This window comes from Ruditapes philippinarum, unplaced genomic scaffold (genome assembly GCF_026571515.1).
Source record: "Ruditapes philippinarum isolate M1 unplaced genomic scaffold, ASM2657151v2 ctg280_1_1_1_1, whole genome shotgun sequence".
NCBI lineage: Eukaryota > Metazoa > Mollusca > Bivalvia > Venerida > Veneridae > Ruditapes > Ruditapes philippinarum.
The window spans coordinates 189,428-213,235 of record NW_026858315.1 but is presented as its reverse complement, the minus strand read 5'-3'; the positions used below and the strand labels follow the sequence as shown (position 1 = coordinate 213,235).

The 23,808-nt window shown below is 32.0% G+C and overlaps 1 protein-coding gene across 1 annotated transcript in view; it reads left to right on the top strand.

The window, feature by feature from the left end:
• LOC132752787 (uncharacterized) overlaps window positions 1–23,808 on the top strand; it is a 59,335-nt gene that overhangs the window by 28,831 nt on the left and 6,696 nt on the right. The window contains exons 5-17 of the mRNA XM_060743172.1: window positions 841–923; window positions 2,256–2,351; window positions 4,301–4,526; window positions 6,912–7,040; window positions 7,795–7,919; window positions 8,621–8,747; window positions 9,317–9,457; window positions 11,638–11,700; window positions 17,629–17,748; window positions 18,324–18,400; window positions 18,711–18,807; window positions 20,404–20,436; window positions 22,340–22,426. Of these exons, the coding sequence (XP_060599155.1) occupies window positions 841–923; window positions 2,256–2,351; window positions 4,301–4,526; window positions 6,912–7,040; window positions 7,795–7,919; window positions 8,621–8,747; window positions 9,317–9,457; window positions 11,638–11,700; window positions 17,629–17,748; window positions 18,324–18,400; window positions 18,711–18,807; window positions 20,404–20,436; window positions 22,340–22,426 (1,404 nt within the window). The remainder of the gene's footprint in view (window positions 1–840; window positions 924–2,255; window positions 2,352–4,300; window positions 4,527–6,911; window positions 7,041–7,794; window positions 7,920–8,620; window positions 8,748–9,316; window positions 9,458–11,637; window positions 11,701–17,628; window positions 17,749–18,323; window positions 18,401–18,710; window positions 18,808–20,403; window positions 20,437–22,339; window positions 22,427–23,808) is intronic.

Sequence of the window (23,808 nt, the reverse complement as noted above, 5' to 3'; positions counted from 1 at the left end):
ATTAAAGTTAATAGGAGCCTTCTAGCACAGTAAAATGGACTGTATTAAAGCCACATCTATTCCATTTCTATGGGATTGTTTCTTAGGTGAGAAACCTATCTTTAACAATTATATCTCTTGTTGTTTCAGTGGGCTTATATTTGCCCTTCACGAAATTTGTTGAAACTTTTCACCAAGGATTTCATTGGATGATCAAAACCATTATAATATTCATAGACCAACCAAAATAATTAATAATAATGATAAACTTTAGGGATGTTTGTAAATACTTTATTTGCTTCTTGTTTGCTACAGCCAGCTCACTACCACTAAAAAATGTATGTTTATAATTGTATTAAACTTATAAGGACATGGTACTGTTGGTTGGCATGTGAATGGATTTGGCCTTTTGTTGCAAGCTTAATCATTAATATTTTACAGACAGAACAATATTGTGGATGATGACAAGTCTTTGAAACTTTGAAACTGTATTTACAAAATATTTCAGATCTCCAGCCCATTACATGTCAAATACTAAATAATAAATAATATCTAAATATAGAGGCAAGTGAAAAAATAATGAATTTTTACAAAAAATATTTTCTTGAAATTCACTTCTGTATGTAGAATTGAATGACTATTCTAAACATAGAAACTAACTTCTTTCTTTATTTACTATGTGTAATATGTCAACTCATACAAACATACATGTTAACTTTTATTATTTAAGACTACATATTACCTTTTACGTTGGACTGAATAATTGAAAACATGTCTTGATTTACAATTGATTTATTTGTTTGCCTAAACACAATGTGATATGATCCCTTATAATTATGTCATGTAACTGGAATATTTCAGCTGAATTCCATGAGGAAACAATCGGAGATACACAGCATGACAGATGTGACAACCACACAACTCAGGGGACAGGTTGAAACAAGGTTAGAATGCTTTAATACTAGTTCCTTAACAATGAGACAGTAAATAAGCATGCTTTTTTATATAAGAATGATAAACAACAAAAATACTTAAGAAATAATATATCCCAAACTGTGATTTTATAGCTCAATAACATCACTGTTTGGAGTTCGGATGCGAGGAATTATATCACAAGGGCGTAGCCCGAGTGATATAATGTTGCGCATCCGAACGACAAACAGTGATGTTATCCACCGATAAAATCACCGATTTGGATATATTATTTCGATTCTAACACGACATAAACAAATAAATGCTGCCGTACCTGCCATTAAGCAAAATTACGCCTGATTTGTTTCCGTACTTATTGTCAGCGCGTCGGATTTCATAGTGGTTACGTCACATGTACAATGATTACGTCACACGTCTAAATATAGAACGTCAAACAGTGACTATTGCATAATAATACACACTTTCGGTTCTTCTATGTTCAATAGGGAAAAATGCGGGTCGTGTTAGAATAATTTATAATCTTCTTATTCATGATCATGTTGTCATCTGTGTAGGTGAGTGGTGAAGAAAGCTGATTTTTAGTCTTATAAGAATCTTACACCGGCTGCCGGTACAGACCAGAATATCTAGCTCAAGGGTAACTGTTTACAGCTGTAACAAGGCTCTGCCGAGTTTCCGCTAAACAGTTACCCAAGAGCTAGATATTCCCGTCTGTACCAACTGCCGGTGTTTGATTCTTTTTCTTGCATATTACATGTCAATTATTTTCGGAACAGAAATTATGAAAACTCATAATTATTCTCATTACGCACTTTTTTCTTATAGTAGCGTATGAACATACAACTTCATTCATAAAGGAAAAATGACGTCATCCTAAGAACGCGATTCATTCATAAAAGTCGCGTGTCAATGACGTCATTTAAAGCACGCGACTTGTCTAACATGGGGGGTGTAAGACAGAGTTTTCTAGCACCGGTGTAAACGGTAGATAATCCTGTCTGAGATGCAAGAATTCCCTCTCTGCACTGCAATGAATTTGAATCCTGCTGATTTTTAATTTAATTTTTTTTTTATTTTGGCTGAGGTTATACTAATAATAATAATAATAATAATAATAATAATAATAATAATAATGATAATAGAATAATAATATCTTTATTTAGAGAATGTAACACATTAAGAATATACAACAGCAATCATATATATCTTATTTCCAATGTTGCTGTCTGAAATAGAAACAACACCAACAGAACATACATGCAAGGACAAAAATAAAACAACATGTATAATATGTAAAATAAATGAACTGTTAGTCATATTTTAGTTATATATTTATGATATAGGTTATCTGAGTTGAGAGATGTGTTGATGGATCTGCGAGGTAAACATGAAACTGAACAAGCTGAGAGGAGAAACCTGGAGAAAATGATGCAAACTAAGTATGAATCTTTGTCACATACCTTATAATGCCACCAGTCTGAGGCTTGTAGAATATAATTTTATTCAATTTGTTCAATAAATACAGTACTTAACCTACAATCATTCAATATTCTCTACATATGCTTTCAACCATAACCTGCTGAATTTCTTAAATGGACTTTTCCGACTTCCATTTTTGAAATTGTTCATTATTACTGTAGGAGATATCAAATTGGAAGAGTTTGTCAGCCAACAGTATATAGTCTAGTCTGACTGTATGGATATGCAAATGCAAATTATATTTGGTTCCAGCAGGTCCAGGGTTATATTTAAGTCACAAAGAGCTAATATCTGAAACAAATACTGTAACAATAATAAAGTTCAAAATAGTTTTTTAGTACTCAATGATTCAATTAGATTATTTAGTAAAACATTAATTGTTGTGTTGAACCATAAAAATGATAGATTTGATAATAATGTTAAGTGTTTTTAGCTCACCTGTCACAAAGTGACAGGGTGAGCTTTTGTGATCGCTTTTCGTCCGTCGTCCGTCCGTCCGTCCGTCCGTAAACTTTTGCTTCAAATGACATCTCCTCATAAACCACTAAGCCAATTTCATCCAAACTTCACAGGAATGTTCCTTTGGTGGTCACCTTTAAAAATTGTTCAAAGAATTTAATTCCATGCAGAACTCTGGTTGCCATGGCAACCGAAAGAAAAAAACTTTAAATATCTTCTTTTAAAGAACCCAAAGAGCTAGAGCTTAGATATTTGGCATGAAACATCTTCTAATGAGTGTCTACCAAGTTTGTTCAAATAAAAGCCCTGGGGTCAAAATTGGCCCCGCCCCAGGGGGTCATTGATTTTCCCTATATGCATATAGTAAAAACTTAAAAAAATCTTCTTTTAAAGAACCCAAAGAGCTAGAGCTAAGATATTTAGCATGAAACATGTTCTAATGAGTGTCTACCAAATTTGTTCAAATAAAAGCCCTGGGGTCAAAATTGGCCCGGCACCAGGGGGGTCATTGATTTTCCCTATATGCATATAGTAAAAACTTAAAAATCTTCTTTTAAAGAACTCAAAGAGCTAGAGCTAAGATATTTAGCATGAAACATGTTCTAATGGGTGTCTACTAAGTTTGTTCAAATAAAAGCCCTCAGGTCAAAATTGGCCCCGCCCCGGGGGTCATTGATTTTCCTTATATGTGTATAGCAAAAATTTCAAAAACCTTCTTTGAAAAAATCTCAAATAGCTAGAGTTTAGATATTAAGCATGAAACATCTTCTAGTGAGTGTCTACAAAGTTTGTTCAAATTAAAGCCCTGGGGTCAAAATTGGCCCCGCCCCGGGGGGTCATTGATTTCCTTATATGTGTATGGCAAAAACTTAAAAAATCTTCTTTGAAAAAACCCAAATAGCTAGAGTTTAGATATTAAGCATGAAACATCTTCTAATAAGTGTCTACAAAGTTTGTTCAAATAAAAGCCCTGGGGTCAAAACTGGCCCCGCCCCAGGGGTGTCATTGTTTTTAACTATATGTGTATAGTAAAAACTTAAAAAATCTTCTTTTAAAAAAAACCCAATGAGCTAGAGCTTAGATGTTTAGCATGAAACATCTTCTTATGGGTGTCTACCAAGTTTGTTCAATTGTTCAAATAAAAGCCCTTGGGTTAAAATTAACTCTGCCGGGGGGGGGGGAAGGTCATTGTTTTTCCTTATATGTGTATAGCAAAAACTTAACATCATGAAACATCTTCTAATGGGTGTCTTAATTCCAAGTTTGTTCAAATAAAAGCCCTGGGGTTTAAACTGGCCAGCTTCGGGGGCCTATATACAGGTGAGCGACCTCAGGGCCATCATGGCCCTCTTGTTTCCTATTAATGCTTGTTTTAGTCATTTTGTGACAGGATGCCTAGCTTTTAGACTACTTTCTCTTCAGTGTTGCTTTTGTTTCATTTTTCTTTAAGAATAAGTGAATTGGGCACACAAATGAGTGAGCAGGTTAGAAAGAGGGAAGAGAACATGCATACAGTAGATATGGTTCTACGAGAGAAGGAACATGCCCAACAAGCCGAGAGACTTCAGCTGAATGCTAAAGTTACCGACACAGTGGAAGATGTCAATAAACGACTCCAGGCCAAGGAAATGAAGATACGGGAGGACATACAATCTAAATATTTACAACTTGAAAAGGTTCTTGTTTAATCTTGATTGTGTAAATGTCCTTATAACATTCTGTAGGGCAAAATTGATTGCAATGATTCTCTTGTCTCGCATAAATGTCTGGCCTATTTTCAGTCAATTGTGAAAATTTCTGACATCAAATTTTGTTGTTCTCACTGTCATGTTCCAGAACTTATAATGAATGCTTTTATGTAAGTAAGCTATCCAGATGTACCTACACTTTAATGCAGGCATTTTCCTAAATATTTGAGTGGAAAGTCATCTAGTAATTTTAATACATGCAGTTACAGGTTAAGTTTAAGTCTGCATTCTGAGTTTTATAAGGAGTCAGCATCAGGTTTATAATCCAGAGGTTACTGTTTCATTCCTCAAACAATACCAAAGTTCTCCCTGACAATTGATTTCAGACATTGAAACTAGTGAGACATTGGTCTCCCACATCTGGCTGATTCAGAAATCATGTGAGATTAGTAATTCTTGCATCTCAGACAGGATTATCTACCGTTTACACCGGTTCTAGAAAACTCTGTCTTACACCCCCCATGTAAGACAAGTCGCGTGCTTTAAATGACGTCATCGATGCGCGCCTTTTATGAATGAATCGCGTTCTTAAGATAACGTCATTTTTCCGTTATGAATGAAATTGTATGTTCATACGCTACTATAAGAAAAAAGTGCGTAATGAGAATATCAGTTTTCATAATTTCTGTTCCGAAAATAATTGACATGTAATATGCAAGAAAAAGAATCAAACACCGGCTGTCGGTACAGACGGGAATATCTAGCTCTCGGGTAACTGTTTAGCGGAAACTCGGCAGAGCCTCGTTACCGCTGTAAACAGTTACCCTCGAGCTAGATATTCCGGTCTGTACTGGCAGCCGGTGTAAGATTCTTATGTTGTTCACTAGTGGAGAAATTGGTAATTACTGGTTAGTTATCCAGGAAAGTTGGATAAGTGGATGGACTACCGAGATATAACCAAAAATGTTAGTCAGCATAAAAAAAAACAGAAAAATAAACAAATAAAACAATAAAGCATTTGTAAATGGTGTATTGTGGTATACAACAATTCACAGTTTGTCCTGAGCACTTAAATCAAATTTGCTAGAACAAATGTTTTAACAATAAAAAATTCAGGGAATATTGGAAGATGAATTGATAGATCACTTAGTAAATGAAATTTCAAAACAATAAATAAAAATTTATGGAACACATTGTCACCTTTAAGCATGTGTCAGCGCATGCATACTATGTAAAACGACCATTGATAACTTTGAAGTATTCTTTGTTTAGACTTTGTGATACTAAAGGCAGAATTTATGTTATAAATTCATTTCTTATTTATATATTTAATTAACAAAGCATCACTATCAACACGTTTTTCTTTTCATGGTTGGTTAAACAAATTAATTTAATATTAATTGATATTTAGCCTTCATATTCATGACAAGTTTAATGACAATTAAGAAGTTGTTCTAATTGGTGAAAATGATATCAAGTGAGCAAATAAAATTATTTAATGTACCCCGTGCCATTGACTATCCAGAAGTTATCTATAACATCTCAAAACATGCTGAAGGTATCCTTACTCTGTTAGTATCAGGGTAGAAATATGGTGATAAAACTTGTAAACTTTACCATATTCTGCATTAAACATGAAAAGAATCATTTAGATGGATATAACATTTGTACATTTCATAAACATTTTTACATAATTTTCATCCATTTGATTTTTAGCTTGACTATGACTATTTTAAGAAAAGTGTGACTTCGTGTATATTATCATATTTCATTTAACTATGAAAGATATACATGTATGCTTGTAATGTCACACTTCTTTGAGATTATAGTGGAAAGTCACTATTTAAGGTCCATAACACTAGCATGGATTTTGACAGAATTATGTCCCAAATTCTAATGATTAAGATTATACAGTCAACATCTGTAAAGAGACTCCATTGAGATTTTTTTACATGACGAGACTGAAAATAATTTTTTCGAGATTTAAATGAATGTTTAATGGGATGCGCATCATTATATCACTCGGGCTACGCCCTCGTGATATAATTTGTCGCATCCGAACTCCAAACAGTGATGTAATTGAGCAATAAAATCACTGTTTGGGATATATTATTTCTTAGTAAGTATTTTGTATGGAATTCAAAATACTACTTTTTTCAGTTGTTGAATAATTCTAACATGCTCTTAATCTATTATTAAAACATTATTAAACACATGGGAGTCTGTCGCCTATAGTTTATCAACTGATCATACTGACTACTGTTTTGTACTTCTTAAAAATGAAAAAAATATGGACTTCAGGGGTATAATGTGCCTTTAAGTTCATTATAAACGTACTGTATTTATCCTATGTTATTGTGACATTTGTTTCAGCTGGTACAACGAGAGCAACATTCTAGACAAGAATATGAGAAAGCAGCTAGAGAGGATTCTGACAGGAAGTGGACAATGTTGAAGAAAGTCCTAGAGGAAGAGCTTCATGCTATAAAAGAAAATATGGGGGTAACTTGCTATAGTATATTTATTAAGTTGCTCTTTGCTGGTTTATAGTATATCAATTAAGTAATTGATATAATTTAAATAAATTAGTCTTGGGCATGTTATTGTAGAGAAAGATGGTTTTGGTATTCAGTTCTTTATTTGCTGATGATTATACAATGCTTTTCTTGCATATCAGACAGGATTATCTACTGTTGTAAAACTTGTCTTACACCCCCTGTCATAATCCGGCATGCCTTCTATGAATTGATTGTGTTCTTAGGATGACATGATTTTGATGTAATGAAGTTGTAAATTCATACGCTATTACAAGAAAAAAATGCTAAATGAAAAAATTAGTTTTCGTAATTTCTTTCCAAAATATTATTATTATGTAATATGCAAGAAAAAGAATCAAACACCAGCTATCATAACAAACAGGAATATCTAGCTCTTTGGTATTTGTTTAGTACTTAAGGTGTCTGTTGCTCAACACAGAAATTATGGGTTTGAGCTCTACTGGATTTATATCAATTGTCTTCTTATATGACACTTGGATTTGATGTACTCCAGAGATTTAATATAAGTTTTAAGTTCACATCAAATTTGAGATAAATACACATGTTTAAACTGAACTAAACAAATTATATGAGTTCTGACATAGCTTCTGATAACTTAGACTACATTTTCCATTTCCAAAATGTTTAACAGGCAATTATTACTGTTACAGTAATTAGAAGTGGTCAAATATCCTAAAATATTTGAGAATTGATTTCAGGGTGAGAAAAGCCGCAATAGAGACACAATAGCAAAACTTGATCAAGCTATCACCATTGTGGAGAAACAATTGACAGAAAACAAGAAACAAGTTGATAAAGTCTTAACTGCTGAAATCAAATCTAGGTAAGATTGTGGTATAAAAATGATCATACATGTACATTTAGGCAAAATCTGTAATATTTTACAGGTTTTGAGTATTATTGGGGTGCTATAACAAAGGTACAGTGTATAATTCCTGCCCAAGCTGCATTGCACTGTAGTCTTACTATGTTTCTCTTCAGCTATTATAATTTTGTGCTCTATTAGGATTACAATATTGATTCAAAACAAATAAAGTTCTTAGTTTAAAACAAAACACATTCCATGTCTTCATAAAATGTTAACTTAAGAAAAAAAGTTAAAGCATGTAAATATTAATTCAATTTATCTCCTTTTTTATAATGTCCTGGGTGCACATAAACTGTACCTTGATTGACAAATTGAATGTAAGAAAGAAGTTAATAGCTTTATATTTCTTATAGAAACTTAATTTTCATTCTATATATAATTTTATCCCGCATGGAAATGAATTTGGAAAACTATTGATGAAAATTGTTAAATAAACTAGAAATTAAAATGCATTTTGATTTTAACTTTTAATTGTTTAACTCTTATGACTACATACAGTACAGTAACTAGATATCAGGTAACTTATACTGCACTCCAGTTAACAATGTGCTCCTCTTTGGGTATAAGATTTATCCCATGAAAAGTCTTTCGGCTCTAATACAAATTGTATGATGTAAAGAATTTGAATTGATTTTAAGTGACATTTGATTTTGTAGGAAAATACATGAGAGTGCCACAGCAGAGAAGATTGCAAGTGTGAATGAGAAACTACAAATAGCAACTTCAACACTACAGCAAGCTATTGGTGGGGTATCCCAGAACCTTAATGTCACCAATGATAAGGTTTGTACATGGAAATTGGGAATTTAAATGAAACAAATGATAAAGAGATCATACAAGTTCTATGAACCTCAACTATGAGGGGAAAAAATTGGGCTTACCTACTCACCTGAGTGTCTTATAATGTAGGTGTCCACATTGGCATCAGCTTAATAATACTGTGGTCACATAATTTTGTGTACAACCATTAGAGACATTTGATTGTAACTTCACACATGTCTTTGAGATCATAATTGGAGGTCACTGTCTAAAGCAACTAGATCAAAATTGTTTAACGTGATACCTAGTTATAGCGTGAAATGAAAATGGTTCTCTTTTAAGTTCAAAAGGAAAAATTTAATTTTGCGTATATGATAAATAGAAATATTAAATTTGTGTAAGTTTATTAGCAGCAATTTATTGAACTCTTTCATAAAGTAATTTAACATAGCTCGACCAAATTATAATTTTTTCAACTGTTCAATAAATTCATACATTAACTGTCACTCAATTCAATATCCTTAAAAAACATGTAATTATATTATACTGAAAACTTAATTATGTATACTGTAAAACTATCATAATTTTTACAGATTCGGCGAGATGTAAAGCAGATATTGAATGAGCAGCAACAAGGTAGTACAAGGGCACTGTCTGACCTTGACACCAGAATGAATGCCATAAAACAGAAGCTGAATAACCTTGAAGATATGCTTGATGCCAAGGTCAACTCGGTAAGTTTGTTTATTTGTTTACTATCACAAATATATGGTTTACTAGTGATATAACTTTGGATATGTTTTGTTAAACTATTGTAAAGAAATGATTGCTTATGTTTTACATTGTAATGATAACATGTTAAAGGTAGATAATATTTTGGTTGTAAATTTTGGTTTAAAAACTCGTACTTACAATGTAAGTTTAATGTTGTAAGAGCACATGTACTCTCTATTTATATGATTGTTGCTGTACACAAAAACTATGCACTTTTAACATGCACAAGTTACATTTAATAATAAAAACATGAATATTACATAGAATACTTCATGTTTTAGTTCGCATCATGCACATATTAAAGGCATTTACTAAACAAAACTGTTTAATTTGTTTAAAAGTTGAAATGAAATATATAGGATAGGGTATAGTCTGTAACATGTCAAACTAAATTGAGCCGCGTCATGACAAAACCAACATAGTGCGTTTGCGCAGTCTGATCAGCATCCATGCTGTTCGCTATAAGTTTCTCTACTTGTAATAGAGTTGGTAAGTGAACAGCATGGATCCTGATCAGACTGCGCTGATGCGCAAGCTGGTCTGGATCCATGCTGGTCGCAAAGGCACTATGTTGGTTTTGTCGTGACGCGGCTCAATTTATTTTCAGTTTAGGTCATAATGCATGTCATGTGTTACAAATTTCTTTTAGTGTTTAGACTGTAAAATTACATTTTACAAACTATCATTTATGATAACCAACAGGCAATCTTATATAGTATTTAAATGCATATACTTTGAGCATTGTACAACTTTTATCTTTAAGAAAATAATATTTTCAGTTATCGTATTCTTACAGATTAAAATTTAGGACTAAGAAGTTTTCTCAAAGTCCTGAATTTCTTTCAATAGGAAAAAGAACTACAATTTTCCTCTCTGATAATGAAAATCACTGAGATTTGATTAAGATAATAATGGTACAAAGTCCAGGAATACTCAAAGTAATAAATGTCGTCCCCCATTTTCGCCACTGACTACCAATTTCACACACATGGTTATAAATTTTGGCTTAACTGAAAACAGGATTGTCATAATTTTCCGGCGTACTTTAACATGTAATCATGTAATATGACTGTTTTTGCCATTAGTTTAATATTGTTTTTATTTTTGCCTGTGCAGGAGTCTTACCATATTTAATGAGCACTACATATAATAATGTACACTTTAGTTTTTATGTTCCCTTACAAAAGTATAAAGCGACCACTTTCAAAGTACTGAGACTGCTTGCAGCAGAAGCTTATTTCATTTGAAAGGAAAAAAAATTGGTAAACTGTGTAATGAGAAGAAAATACATTTGTTTTCTTAAGAAAACAGAAATCAGCTTTTGAGTGCTTTTTGTAGAAAAATGTCTGGTTTTAGTTCAAATATGCAGAGATAATAATCATGAAGGTGTGTAAGCCCAAATGATTAATTACAAAAAATTTGGACAATAAACCATACAGTACTCTCTCTGACATCATTAGGTTTTTGATGTCACATTTGATGTCATATGATTTGTGAGCATTCTTTTATTCAATGCATATACCATATCATCATCACATACCCAAATTGATTAACATGTAATCAAGCCGTGGGTAAAGTGAGTCAATTTGCATCGATATACAGCAGAGAAGCATAAAGAATGGACCAATAAAATTGTGTATATAATAACAAAATTCTTCCAACAGGCAAGGTAAAAACTATCAGTAAAACTATCAGTGTTTAGATTGGTTTTATTGGCCTCATGAAATCTTGAGGCAGTCATTGAAATAGCTGCCTTTGACACACCTCTAATCAATTGGATATCAGCCAAAAATTTCCACGGCTGATAAATGTTAATGATTCAGCAGTGGGTATCCCATAATGATATGGTGTAATGAGGCACCCAGCTGCTCTGTTTGTTAAATTGGATAATAATGTGAAGTGTGTTCGAGTGTCAATTAAAGTCATTAGATTGCATGTAATAATGTGAAGATTTGCAGTGGTTTGTCCCTTGTTTGACCATATAGTTGTAAAAATACAACGTTAATATTGTGAATCAATTGTACTTGATGTGTATATCTGTATATATATTTGTTTTGAAAATACAATGTATGTTGCTATTGTTGTATTATATATACATGTATCTGTTGTTTTTCATTTCACTCATCTGGCACATTTACAGAAGTTTCAGATTCTGATGGGAGGCCATTTAACCAACAGATCTGACAACAATAATACTAACTTGGTACATTTTGTTAGCACACTGTATTATGTATAATTTGTGTGTTGTTGTTGCTTCTAGAAATTTCTTCAGATATGTCACGGTATATGTCATTGTTGACTCTAATTTTGTGACAGTTTTCCTTTACTTAAGCCTCAAGATCATGATTTGATATATCTATCAATTTTCATACCTTCATTTAAGTGATAATATGAGGTGTGTTCCTTTTTTATATGCCCGAAAGAATTTCGGACATATTATGTTATACCCCCTGGCGTCCGTCTGTCCGTCCGTCCGTCCGTCCGTTAGCAATTTGGTTTCCGGAGCATAACTTAAGTTTCATTTGGCCCACAATATTCAAACTTCATAGGATGATTGTCCATATTGGGTAGAAGACCCCTATTGATTTTGGGGTCATAAGGTCAAAGGTCAAGATCACCATGACCTTAAAACTGAAAACAGTTTCCGGAGCATAACTTAAGTTCTATTTGGCCTACAGTGTTCAAACTTCATAGGATGATTGTCCATATTGGGTAGAAGACCCCTATTGATTTTGGGGTCACAAGGTCAAAGGTCAAGGTCACTATGACCTTAAAACTGAAAACAGTTTCCGGAGCATAACTTAAGTTCCATTTGGCCCACTGTGTTCAAACTTCATAGGATGATTGTCCATATTGGGTAGAAGACCCCTATTGATTTTGGGGTCACAAAGGTCAAGGTCACTATGACCTTAAAACTAAAAACAGTTTCCGGAGCATAACTTAAGTTGCATTTGGCCCACAGTGTTCAAACTTCATAGGATGATTGTCCATATTGGGTAGAAGACCCCTATTGATTTTGGGGTCACAAGGTCAAAGGTCAAGGTCACTATTACCTTAGAACTGAAAACAGTTTCTTGAGCATAACTTAAGTTCTATTTGGCCCACAGTGTTCAAACTTCATAGGATGATTGTCCATATTGGGTAGAAGACCCCTATTGATTTTGGGGTCACAAGGTCAAAGGTCAAGGTCACTATTACTTAGAAATTGAAAACAGTTTCTTGAGCATAACTTAAGTTCCATTTAGCCCACAATATTCAAACTTCATTGGATGATTGTCCATATTGGGTAGAAGACCCCTATTGATTTTGGGGTCATAAGGTCAAAGGTCAAGGTCACTATGACCTTAAAACTGAAAACAGTTTCCGGAGCATAACTTAAGTTCCATTTGGCCTACAGTGTTCAAACTTCATAGGATGATTGTCCATATTGGGTAGAAGACCCCTATTGATTTTGGGGTCACAAGGTCAAAGGTCAAGGTCACTATGACCTTAAAACTGAAAACAGTTTCCGGAGCATAACTTAAGTTCCATTTGGCCTACTGTGTTCAAACTTCATAGGATGATTGTCCATATTGGGTAGAAGACCCCTATTGATTTTGGGGTTAAAGGTCAAAGGTCAAGGTCACTATGACCTTAAAACTAAAAACAGTTTCCGGAGCATAACTTAAGTTGCATTTGGCCCACAGTGATCAAACTTCATAGGATGATTGTCCATATTGGGTAGAAGACCCCTATTGATTTTGGGGTCACAAGGTCAAAGGTCAAGGTCACTATTACCTTAGAACTGAAAACAGTTTCTTGAGCATAACTTAAGTTCTATTTGGCCCACAGTGTTCAAACTTCATAGGATGATTGTCCATATTGGGTAGAAGACCCCTATTGATTTTGGGGTCACAAGGTCAAAGGTCAAGGTCACTATTACTTAGAAATTGAAAACAGTTTCTTGAGCATAACTTAAGTTCCATTTAGCCCACAATATTCAAACTTCATTGGATGATTGTCCATATTGGGTAGAAGACCCCTATTGATTTTGGGGTCACAAGGTCAAGGTCACTATCACCTTAAAACTGAAAACAGTTTTCGGAATATAACTTAAGTATCATTTGGCCTACTGTGTTTAAACTTCATAGTATGATTGTCCATATTTGGTAGAAGACCCCTAATGATTTTGGGGTCACAAGGTCAACGGTCAAGGTCACTTTTACCTTAGAATTGAAAACAGTTTCTGGGGCATAACTTAAAGTTCAATTTGGACCACAATATTGAAACTTCAAAGGAGGATTGTTATTTGAAGGAGGTAATACTTTATTTTACTCCCATTTCTTACAAATGCTTCATCTTTAATAAAAAAAAAATCACTTTCGGGCATATAATGCTCCGCTTAGCGGTGCTCTTGTTTTTTTAATATAATGAATAGAATGATTAATAAATTATTATTTGACATCTTGGTCATATAAAAAATCAAAATAATTTTATCAATGTCTTTAAGTGTAGTTTATGTATATGACTGCTAAATTCTTATTTACAATTTTCCTGAGTCGTAAATATTTAAATTTTTATCTGTGCAGAAAAAATCAATGAGAAAAATCTGCAACAAAGAATGATATATACTTGTGTCTACACTTTTTAAAAAAAATTCATGTAACAGAATAAGAAGATATCCAACAAGACATACTTGATTGATTTATCAAGTTTGTTAAATTTTCTGTTGAGAAAAAATTAGAAGGGTTTTCTTCTCTTGATATAAGAAGTTTATTTTATGGTGTATTTGTCAACTGTCTGTTATTGTTGATTGATTTTCTCATTCTATTCTGTGTAATATTGTTGTTTTTCCAACCTTTGTTTTCTATTTATATTGTCATTATATCAAAATGTTTCATGAAAGGCAATCATTATATTGTCTGTTGTATATTTTTTTATTATTATTTAGGAATAAGGATAAATAATTCAATATCTTTGGGAATCCAATTGAAAAAGAATTGATTAATTATTTGATTGGAATAGGAATAATCTAATTCCAAAAGTAAGTATACTTGTATGTGGACAGACCTATTTATTACTTTATATGCAAATCAAATAAGTTCAGGCCTCAAGGTTATAAAACTTCAGTCTGAGTTCCGTCTCAAATCTTTTGATTTCGATTGGTCTGTGTTCTGTGACAGTTTCTAACCAATCATATACGTGAGATCCATGAGTTTGAGCTCCGAGAATTTCTTTATAACGTCGGGGCCCTGGTCAGTAGAATTCAAAGGCTTATTTGAGACACATAACATTTAACAGATGCGTAATCAAGATTAAGGCATTTAAATCAAAATTGCAACACAAAAATTTTAAAGATCTATTTTACATACCTAACAGTTAACAGTGAATCTGATGCATTTGTAAGATTAAGGCTTTTGAGTCATGCAACACAGCAATTACACAATTAAATTACACTTACATTATGTACATTTGTAATTGCAAATCACTTAAACGTCTCTAATTCCAGAAACTCATGCCATGTTGCTTTGCTTATGTTGTTTTCAGTCATATATTGGTGTTGCAGTCTTGTATTGTACAGTGTTTCTAATCATATTAATTTCGCTGTTTTTTTAAACTCCTGTCGTAGATTTTATTTTATATTTTATAAAAAGCTTTTTTATGTTTTCAGTTGCAGCATATGTGTGTTGTTATTTTGTGACATATATATTTGTGTAGTTGTTTAAAATATACTTTGATTGTATGAATATTTTAGGGATCAGAATTGAGTCTAAGAGAGGTACCAGCATGCACTGGGTCAGGGGAGGCAATGTTTGTTTTAGTACATGCATGAGTTACGCTTCTTATTGTCTTTTACTTTGCAGAGCATATTTTAGCACATGTAGATTTGCTTCCACAAATTTTATAATTTTATAGTTAGAAATTAATGTGATAAGAAATGAATGTTTTAATGTGAATACCATGTCCTATAAATGAGAGAGTTTTCCTTATGGCATTTGTTCTTTTACTTGATAATGTTTTTCCTGATATATTTTCATTAATCCATGAAAATTATTAAATTCATCATGTTAGGGATGTACTTTCATTTGTTACAATTGTCATTCAAAGTGTCATTCAAAAAAGACATTATATATTCTATATCAGTATCTGAATTCAAATTCATAAATAAATACATTATTGTGTATTATAGACTTAAAGATAAGAAAGTTAAATAAGTTTGACTTCACTTTTATATGATAGCAGAAATCAGGTCAGTTATAAATGACTTAAATTAGCTATGGCATATGCTACAGCTGCAATATATAATGGGCCATGTAATACTTTTAATATTCAATAAGCATATTAAGAAACAGCCACATTTGTGAAGGCATTTTTAGCTCGACTTTTCTATGAAAAGGGGAGCTATCCTACTCGCCCCGGCGTCGGCGTCGGCGTTAGCGTTGGCGTCACACCTTGGTTAAGTTTTTCGTACCACCCCACTTTATTTCAGAAGTATTACAAGTATGGCTTTGAAACTTACCATACTTGTTCACCATCATAACCTCCATCTACAGACAAGAGTACATAACTCTGTCAAGGTTTTTGACAGAATTATGGCCCTTTTTTGACTTAGAAAGTGTATTGAGCTTGGTTAAGTTTTTTGTACCACCTCACTTTATTTTCAAAACCATTGGAGGTATTGCTTTGAAACTGACCATACTTGTTTACCATCACGACCTTCATCAACAGACAAGAGGACATAACTCTGTCAAGGTTTTTTGACAGAATTATGCCCCTTTTTGACTTAGAAAATACATTGAATATGGGTAAAATCCACTTATTGCCTTAACCCTTTGAGATATTGCTTTGAAACTTTTAATGCTATTTCACATCATTACCCCCATCTGTACGCAAGAGAAGGTAACTCTGTCAAGGATTTGTTTTAAAAAATTAAGGCCTTTTATCGACTTAGAATCTTGGTTAAGTTTTTAGTACCAGTCCACTTTTTGACTGAACTGTTTGAGATATTAATTTGAAAGTTGGAATACTTGTTTACAATCATGATTCCCAAACATGTCCAGGAGAAGGTAATTCTGTCAAAGATTTTATTTGAATTATGGCCCTTAACTGTCAATGTTTTGTATTATAGGCAAGCACTAAAAAACTTAAAAAATCTAAAAAAATTCATTCCTATCCACTTGTTCACTTTACCATAAATTATGTCATATAAACATTGCTGTAATATTCAAGGGTATCAAACAACTAGTTATTTTTCTCTTTTTGTACTTGAAATTAAAATCAGTAGTATATGCATATTTCACATTTTATCTCGCCTATTTGATTGGTGGACAAGTTACACAATTCAGTAAAATAATTCTTCACTAAATATCTTAATGCTCATGGCCATTGTTCACTTTAAAAATACAGAGATTCTTGTATTGCCTTTTACTGCAAAAACTTTTTTTATTGGCAAGCAATAAAAAAGTCGAGCGCGCTGTCTTACGGACAGCTCTTGTTAACTGCTTCTGTAAGATGGCTAATTTCCTTAAACGACATACACTTGAAATGCCTGAATTCACAGCAAAGGGAGTGGGCATATAGTTTTGCACACTAGATAATCAATGCTTTTTTCAGGAATAAAACAAATATATCACAGGGCAATGTTCACTGAATATTATGCTATAAGATCACAGTTGCACAGAGATGACTTTATCTTGTATTTATAGTAATTTAACACATTAACAAAGACCTTTCTGGATAGAATTTATTTTTCATTTTAAAGTATTTTTTTTCCAATCAGTTCAGCTGTATTTGAAATTTCACTTGATCAAAATCTTTGATTATAAAGTATATTTTACCATATATGGTAGATTTGTTCATTTCAAAATTGTTAAGGTAACAAGTGTAGCTGTTGCATGGGGAGGTCTTTCAGGCTTGGATCATACTAAAGATGATATATTATTGATATGAATTATTTTTCAATAGATTATTCTTTATAGTGTAATGCCAAACAAAAGTCTATATATTCCAGTTTCTAATTATTGAACTTCAGTAAGTTAATATAAAATTACTGCAAGATTATGCATTGATATTTCATACATGTTATTTGAGAAATACTGAAGTTATACTTGCCAGAGTATGGCAAATATTTATATAATCTTTCCATGATCAGGCATCTCAAACACTGTCAGAAAGGATGGCGGACAGAATGGATGCCATATCAAAATGGCAGGATGCAACGGGAGACACCTTAAGAGAACTGGGACGCAGTGTGCAGACCATGCCACAAGATGTATGTTCATATTTTATATACAAATGTGTTGACTTACTTTAAGTAAAACAATTATTTATTTTTGATAAAAAAAACTCATTATAAGCTGTACAATTCTTAAATTTACTGTATCAGAGGGCCATGTTTAAGACTTTCTTAAGAATTCCAAACTCACATATTCGTTTTTTGCCTTATAGTGTGATTTTTTAACAGTTAACCCATACTGTAAATTGCTGTGAGCTTTTATTGATATTTACAATGTTTTGAATGGATGTCCCTTGCCAAATGGTTATGGTCGTTGACTTCAAACCACTTGCCTCTCACCACTGTGGGTTTGCAATTACCAACAAGGATTTTGGATTCTCTCATGTGAGGAAGCTATCCTGAGTTAGCTTACTGAATGTTGATGGTTCTACTCTTGTGCCAATTTGTGCCTGAAATAATGCATGGAAGGGCATCTGAGGTCTTCCTCCACCAGAAAAGCTTGAAAGTCCCCATATGACCTATACAGTGTTGGTGCCATGTTAAAAACCCAAACCCAACCAAAAACACACAAAAAAATAACACTGATTTCATGAATTTATTTATTCTTTCAGATTTACCAGTTGGAAGAAAAGTTTAAACTGATGAAATCTGAGACTGATTCAAGAGTCAGTCATGAATCAGACACCAGGTATTGTGTCTTAACTCAACCTCATATTCAGGAAATTAAAAAATAAAATGAAGTTTTTAAGCAATATAAATCTTAATAAAACTTCTTTATAGAAATAGGCTCAGATCAATTCAATTTTTCCATGGACATATCTAAAGTGTTAATGAATTCTGCATATTGTTAAATGACATATGGTAGTTGTCTTGTTTCCAAAAACAAGCTTTCTGTGTGCAAATCAGCATTGAAATTATTTATCATTTAATGTAGATTTATTATTTCTAGAACTTATATATAGTGAAAGATTCAGTTTTTATATTGTGTATTCTTTCAGGGCACGGGAAGTGGAAGCACTTAGACAAGAAATACAAACTATGAAGAATAAAATGGACAGACAGCCTAAACCTGCTTCATTACAGGAGTTAGAAGCTGTAAGTACTTTGATACAAGTTTTAATTGCTCTAAAATAGGTTATAATAATTGTTCAAAATTATATTAATCTGATATGTTAAACTAATTGTTCAAGTTTTAATTGGTCTAAACTAATTGTTAAAAAAAAATAGTACATCTATTAATCTTTAAAAACATTTGTTAAGATGTAAAGGGAGTGATGACATAATGGTTACAGTGTTTGCGTCTCAACATAAGGATCATGATCAGCATTGAAAATTTGGAACTTTGTAGGGTCATAATTAAGTTTTCTCATTATAATGGTACCACAGTACTGGTTAGTTCCAGGAAATGCACATAAGCTTCAAGATTTGTTCATTATTATATAATTATGTTTTATTAAAGCCTTAGAATGCATTTTATAATCTATTTGTGGAGTAGATTATGTGTGAAACATTTAGTGTTTTCCTTTTACAAAGTTTAAATAGAAAAATACTTTGATATATTTAAAATTCTAATATGTTAAAGATTAGGATAGTTTTGCCATGCAGAATTTAAGACTAACAGGGGCGTCCATGGCCAAGTGGTTAAGGTCATTGACTTCAGACCACTTGCCCCTTACCGCTGTGGGTTCAAATCCTGACAGGAACTTTGGGTTCTTTCATGTGAGGAAGCTATCCAGCTAGCTTACATAACGTTGGTGGCTCTACTCGGGTGCCTGTACATGATGGAAATAATGCAGGGAAGGGCACATGATGTCTTCCTCAACCAGTAAAAGGTGCAACTTCGCCATATGACTTAATATGCTGTGTTGGTGTGACGTAAAACCCAATTTAGATCAAAACAAATTAAGACTAACAGTATGCCTCTGTATTATACACTAATTAAGGTGTTTAGTTATTTTGATTGCTAGTTTTCCTCTGAAGGTCTGTTTTATATATATTGGTATTTAAAATAGAATTTGTTTTTCTAATTATGATATATTACACAAATCAAATTTAAATAGAGATTTCATTTGTCTACATATTTTCATGTAAATGTCTGCTTTATACCTGGTAGAGAAATCGCTTCCAGGAAGATCCAAAGGTTTGACATAAAAACCAATCAAGTGTGACCTACCTTCTAGAATTGCTCCCCATTCTTTTATTTTTTGTTGATATCGTTGATGTCTAAATGCCTTTTTTTGTTGAGTGATGTGTCTGTGAATTATGACTATGAAATGGTCATAAATTTGTTATATTTTGTTTATGGTAGTCTCTTTTTTATTTATATTTTTTAAATTATGAACAAAGTTACAACTAAAAAAAAAAGAGAATTACTTCATTCTGATTCTTCATTTTGTACATGTTTTTGTGTTCCTTTTTCATCATGCATGTCTTTCAAATTGTTCTATGTTATGTTTGTAAGTTTGTTTGTTGGTATTATTTCTTTATACTAGTGCTTGAATTCATCACATCATTGAGTCATTTTCCCTCATGTACACTGACTCAATCATACCCAGTCTGCAATTTTCATGTTATTTTGTTGTGATTAATGCTTCCGAGGGATCACACTTAATCCAGATTTTTGTTTTTCTTTTAATAATGTTAAAAAGAATGGCAAGTGTTTGATATAGTGAATAATGGTATATTTACTAGGTTGAAATAGGGACAGATGTAGAAATGACAGAGGTTTGGACATTACAGCACAAGTGATATTATACTTTTTGATTCAATCATGCACGAAAACATTGAAAATAGATACAGACTGTCAACCAAAGTTAACTGTTTTTTTTTCTAATCTGAAGTTATGTTTGAATGAAATTTAGATATTAATTTGATTCTTTTTTTCTCAATACTAACTTTAAAAATTACAAAATTAATATGACTTTTTACATGAATTTTAAAACACTGTGTAACTGAAAGGTTTTGAAATACATACTTAGCAGCATGATATTTTATTTGGTAAAAGTATTTATCTGTTGATGTACAACATCCATGTCTATTAAATCATGGAGGTGTAATGCTAAAACATTTCCGAGAATCAATCTAAGATTTTTGAAACAACATAATTTTACTGTTTATAAATTTTATAAAAATATTTCATTACATATCATATAGCTTTATACCCTTGAATATATTATTATTATTAAATAGATTATTATCCATGCATATAGTTGACAGTCTGTAATCAGTGTAAATATCACAATAAAATACTAGTATGTTTACTAAATAGTCTCACCAACAATTTTTTTTTCAGGCATCTTGTATTTAAAAATCATATCTAATAATTTCATTGCACATTCCACAATTATAAACATTATCAACTTTACTGTATAAATTTATATGCAAAGCATTTTTATTAATCTTTTTTGCCCCTTTGTGGTTGAGCGGTAGCCTTCAAGGATTGAGGCATCAGAATTGCAGCAATTGTTTATCCCTTTGTGATCATAATTAAGATTTTACTAAATGGGTTCAAATTATTAGAGTCTATGTATCTCTTTAGCTCCACTAGGTCAGGTGGATTTGATCCCAGGTGTTGCTTTAAGTTTGTAACAACCCAGCTTATCATCTTTTCTGTTTTGGCCATATTGTTTTGGTGCACTGTAAAACCAAACAAATAAACGAAATTTGGAAAATACGATATTTGATCATTATAGTGCATACAATTATACAAAAAAATAATTGCTGAGGAAAATTTAATATTTTTAGCAATTAAAATGAAAAATCTGAGCTTTCTAAATATTTCCATGTGGATATTGGAACATTAATGGCTGCAAAAGAAATATTTTTTGAGTGACACACTATTATAAGCTAGTGTAGGTTTAAGTTGTGGATGCCATCATGATTATTTCTACAGATACTTTGATTTTTGGCTAAATTTGAAGCTGCAAAACATTGTTTCATAATACAACATATTTCTGCCTTGTAGAACATCTTATATGTTTTCCTTGTTGGATTTTTTGTTTTGTTCTTTTAACTTGATATGACATAGTTTGTAAATGTAGATAAGTGTTTTTCTCAGTTTTTTAACTCTTAATTGTTTGAATTTCTTTTTTACTTGCATGTTTAGAAAATGAGTACCTTCAATTCATGGTACTGATAGGATGTTGTTTCCTTTTTAATTTATTCTTATTTTAAATGATAAGGTCAGTTATCAAAGCTCATACATTTTAAACTACAAATAAAAACTCTTCAATGTCTGCTGAAGCAATGTATATTTACATTTTTTTAATATTACAGAAGAAAACCAAACAAATGTTGGTGTTTTTTATAGATAATTATTCTTTTTAAAACATTATATCATCGTGAAAACAAAACCAACAACAGCAGATTTGTGGTAAAAAGTTATATTATTCACCATTTATCATTTTGTCTGTAATCAAACATGCAGTTATCAAAATATTGTCATGAAATGTATTTCATGAAAAATTATAAAGACATTACTTATTTGACAAGTTGTATGTTTATACTCATTATAATTATGTAACACGTATATATTATTATTTATGTAAGTCAAAGGAAACTATTTCACAATAATTATAGCAAAGTACTGTTCAAATTGACATTCACATATTTCATATTTTTATATCAGATGAATGTGAATGTGAGAAAGCTGGCTGACAACCTTCAAACAGTGAAAACAGTACTTGGTATGAAGATACAGTCTGAACAAAAACTGGTATGTATATACAACACCTGGCTTCATCTAGGCTCTAAACAAAACCATATTACACAATTTTGTATATCAGGCTTTCCCTGGTAATGTGATTCATTATTTAAAATGGTACCGGTTTCATTATCAAAATGCTAAATTTGGGCTGCAAACATTTAAAAGAGCATTGATATATTTCAAGAATGTGCAAGCTGGTCTTGTTACTACTGTCAAACCTGGTAACTACTCATTACCCGAGCAAGCAGTCAAAACTAAGCTCCAGTGGCTTTAGTGTGTTCAATATGGTCTTAAGTATTACCACAGTGTAAAACATGAGAAATTACTGTTAAAGTTGGATTATTTGAATGGTTATTGAATAATATTTGAATAATCTTTGAAAGGTGACAGAATATGTGATTATTTTGAAAAATTTGAGCTATTCTTGTTTGTTTTTCACTTAAATACTAAAGGAAATATGGCTTATTTTAAATAATTGAATTCTTGGTAATGCAACAGAATGAGATTTTGATACTTATATACAGTCTGGTTTCTTTAAAAATGTAAAGAATTCTTGTTAAGAAACTGATTAGTGTCATATTGTGTTTTTTTCCATACGTAATTAGAGGAACAAACTATTTGTAGTATGATTTTAGTGGCAATGACAAGTTGTAGTGTCATTTTTCTGTTAACTTCTTCACTTGTCAGTCCAGCTTTTTTTTCTGTATTTAGTTTGGGGAAAAAAAACTTACATATTTGGATATATGATTATTTTTTTATTGTCACAAAAGGCTAAAGTGTGACACAATAATGACAAAGCAAATGACATTATCTCTTCATTCAACAGGTGTTAATTAAGTATTTGTTTTTTTTGCATACATGTTTAGTATTTTTTTGTATTTTCTTATGTAGAAAAAACTACATTTGAGTGCTTTCATCTGATATTTACTGTTGTAAAACCCTCATAAAACTCTTATTTTTTGTTGTGACTTTTTAGCATGTTTTGATAGATGCTTTTAGCTATAGTACAGCCTCTCTCATGTTTTGTGATTTTAACTGTGACAATGTTATGTTATTAAGTGACAAATACACCATTAAAGTTTCAACCATAAAATTAGTGAAATGATTTATAGACATAAACTTTTTTTTCAAACCTTATTACAATGCTAAATATCTTAAATGGACTTGTCCATTTTTCTCTCTGGACTAAGATATTTAGCGTTTTAAGGGGGCATTTTCAACATATGTACAAATGTTTGTTGTACCAATGTACAAACTGAATAACAAACAGTGCAGCCTGACTAAGATGGCACAGGTGTGCTAGTTGATTTTGATATACACTGGTTGCATAGGTAAATTCATTTGGGTTAATACCCAAGGTTTTGTTTCCAACACAACCCTAACCATAATGG